Source organism: Saprolegnia parasitica, assembly GCF_000151545.1.
Source record: "Saprolegnia parasitica CBS 223.65 unplaced genomic scaffold supercont2.996, whole genome shotgun sequence".
NCBI lineage: Eukaryota > Oomycota > Saprolegniomycetes > Saprolegniales > Saprolegniaceae > Saprolegnia > Saprolegnia parasitica.
The window spans coordinates 1-2,639 of NW_012157390.1; the positions used below are offsets into that span (position 1 = coordinate 1).

General features: G+C 58.4%; 1 protein-coding gene across 1 annotated transcript; it reads right to left on the bottom strand.

Annotated features, from left to right (window-relative positions):
- Positions 1-528: 528 nt before the first annotated feature.
- On the bottom strand, positions 529-1,989 carry SPRG_18131 (fumarylacetoacetase). The gene is made up of 2 exons (XM_012357564.1): positions 1,973-1,989; positions 529-1,916 (listed from the first exon to the last, which is right to left on the bottom strand). The coding sequence occupies exon 2, from the start codon at positions 1,861-1,863 to the stop codon at positions 568-570; it is 1,296 nt and encodes a 431-aa protein (XP_012212954.1). The 5' UTR covers positions 1,864-1,916; positions 1,973-1,989; the 3' UTR covers positions 529-567.
- Positions 1,990-2,639: the final 650 nt, after the last annotated feature.

The window sequence follows — 2,639 nt, forward strand, 5'->3', positions numbered from 1 at the left end:
AACGCGCTAGTCGCTCGAACACCGCAGCGGCTACAAGGACTGTGCGCTACAGACTCGAACGAGCCGATGCCGAAGCAACCGAGGCGTGACTGCGTCAAGGAGGAACGATAATACCTTCAGCAAACGACGGCAAGCTCACTTTTGCGTCAAATTGAGAATCTCCTTGGGATGATCACCGGTGGCATCCCTCAACCTCGTGCAGAAACGTGGCCAACCTACCTTTGTGCAATGGACCGTCCACTACCAAATGCTATGTCATGGGCGCCGCATGAATGATACGTTGAGGCGCGTCCTGCTGACGTGTCTTGGCCAAGCTCAAGTATTTTTAATACCTACTACAGCAAGCACTTGGTGCTCGCAAAGCTCGTCCGACGATCGAGCAACAACTCGGGTTGGCGGGCCATCCAGGTTGACCGATACTTCAACACCTATCCATCTTGAGAGCACTGTCTGCCAGCAACACACGAATGGTGTCGTGACGGTTGGCGACGACCGGCGGTGTCACCAGGTCCACCATGCCGCACAGCACGAAGAAACAAGGGAGTACGGTTATAGTTAAAGGCGCATTTAGAGGTGGGCGGGGAGGACCTTGCCCTCGCAGTCGCCAAAGCCGATGCGGTAGCCCTGGCCCTGGCAAAAGCCGCGGATGTTGACCGAGTCGCCGTCCTTGAGGAACTTGCGCGTCTCGCCGTCCGCAATCTGGATCTCGCGCGAGCCCTGCCAGCTGAGCTCGAGCAGCGAGCCAAAGCTATCTTGGGCGACGCCCGAGATGGTGCCGCTGCCGAGCAAGTCGCCCGGCTGCATGTTGCAGCCCGTCACCGTGTGGTGCACGAGCTGCTGCTTGGGGTTCCAGTACATGTTCTTGTAGTTGCTCTTGGAGATCGTCGCCGCCTTGCCATTCTCGGGCTTGAGGTCGACCTCGAGCTTGATGTCGTACGTGCCACGGGCGTAGTTGCGGTCAAGGAGGTACGGCAGCGGCGCCGGGTTCTGCTCCGGGCCAAAGCTCGGCTCGGTGCGGAACGCCTCGAGCGCGGCAAGGGGCACCACCCACGGCGAGATCGTCGTCGCAAAGTTCTTGGCGCCAAACGGCCCAAGCGGCACGTACTCCCACTTTTGAATGTCGCGAGCGCTCCAGTCGTTCATGAGGACGAAGCCAAAGATATGGTTGTCGGCTTCGTCAATGTTGATCGAGTCGCCGAGCTTGTTGCCGGTACCGACAAAGAAGCCCATTTCGAGCTCAATGTCGAGGATGCGGCACGCCGAGAAGGTCGAGCCCTTGGTCGGGTCGGTGTTGTCGGCCTGGACCTGGCCGCGCGGGCGGCGGATCTCCGTGCCCGAGACAACGACCGACGACGCGCGACCGTGGTACCCGACGGGCAAGTGGAGCCAGTTGGGCTGGAGCGCATTGTCCTTGCCACGGAACATGATGCCGACGTTCGTCGCGTGCTCGCGGCTCGAGTAAAAGTCCGTGTAGTCGCCAATGCGCGCCGGGAGGTGCATGAGCACGTTGGTCATGGGCACGAGCGCGCGGGCGCGGAGGGCGGCGTCGTCGCGGAGCGTCGGCGTGTCCTTGAGGAGGAGATGCTTGATCGTGGCGCGGGCCGAGTCCCACGAAGCCTTGCCGAGGCCCATAAACGTGTTGAGCGTCGGCTCGGCGAAGACCGAGCCGTTGAAGGCCTTAAAGTGGCCCGCGGCGGCGATCACGGCCAAGTCAAGGACAAAGTCGCCGATGGCCACACCGGCGCGCTTCTGCTCGGGCGCATCGCGCGTCGAGAAGATGCCGTACGGCAGGTTCTGGATGGGAAAGTCGCTCGTGGGCGCAATCGGGAGGAAGGACTCTTCGAGCGTGTGCGTGGCAGCCATGGTAGCAGATGGAGTCGGGAGTTGGACGGCGAGGAAGACGAAGCTGGCGACGCCTAAGATCGTAGCGGCCATGAGAAATGCGACGACGCGGCGCATGCTGCTTGCTTACCTTGGGATGCAATTCCAAAATGAGCGGTCCAAGATGGATTTCCGCCGGTATCCTACGAGGCCATTGGCTAAAAAGGAGCCAATGGCATCGCGCCTAGATTGTTCGATTACCCAACTGCAAGTGACTTGTAAACGACACAAATACAAACCGCAAGCTTATTGCGCGCTGCCTTTGGATTGGGCGAAATGACGATCGTCAGCGCCGCCGCCGCCCGAAGATTGCAAATCTGTCGACCGGCGACTCCATCGGAACAACGCTAGTTGGTGCATGACTCCGACGACGCAGTTCTAGCAAAACGCTAGTCAAAATTAGGAGACACAACGCATCACAGAGAAGCCCTCGGCTCAATAGCATGAGCTCGCGTCAACCGTGCACTGCTGTCTCGCTTTTACGACGCGAGAGTATGATCATCTCCAAGATTTCCCGAGATCCGAGTATAAATACGCACCCAGGTCAACTTCAAGATGGTATGGTCCGAGCAAGAATCGATCCAAAGCATTTACCACGACTTGTGTCTTGCTGTGTCTGCGCATTTTCTCTCGCATTTCACTGCCTGCTACATGCATTACCGGTACTAGTAGATGCATTAGACGAGAGTTATAACCCACGAGCTCAATGAATATATGATATGTAGGACACTCTTATTACCAGTGGCCTCTTGGTGCTA

What these genes read in the sequence shown, in the direction of transcription:
- SPRG_18131 (XM_012357564.1), bottom strand. Translation starts at nt 1,863, where the DNA reads ATGGCTGCCACGCACACGCTCGAAGAGTCCTTCCTCCCGATTGCGCCC.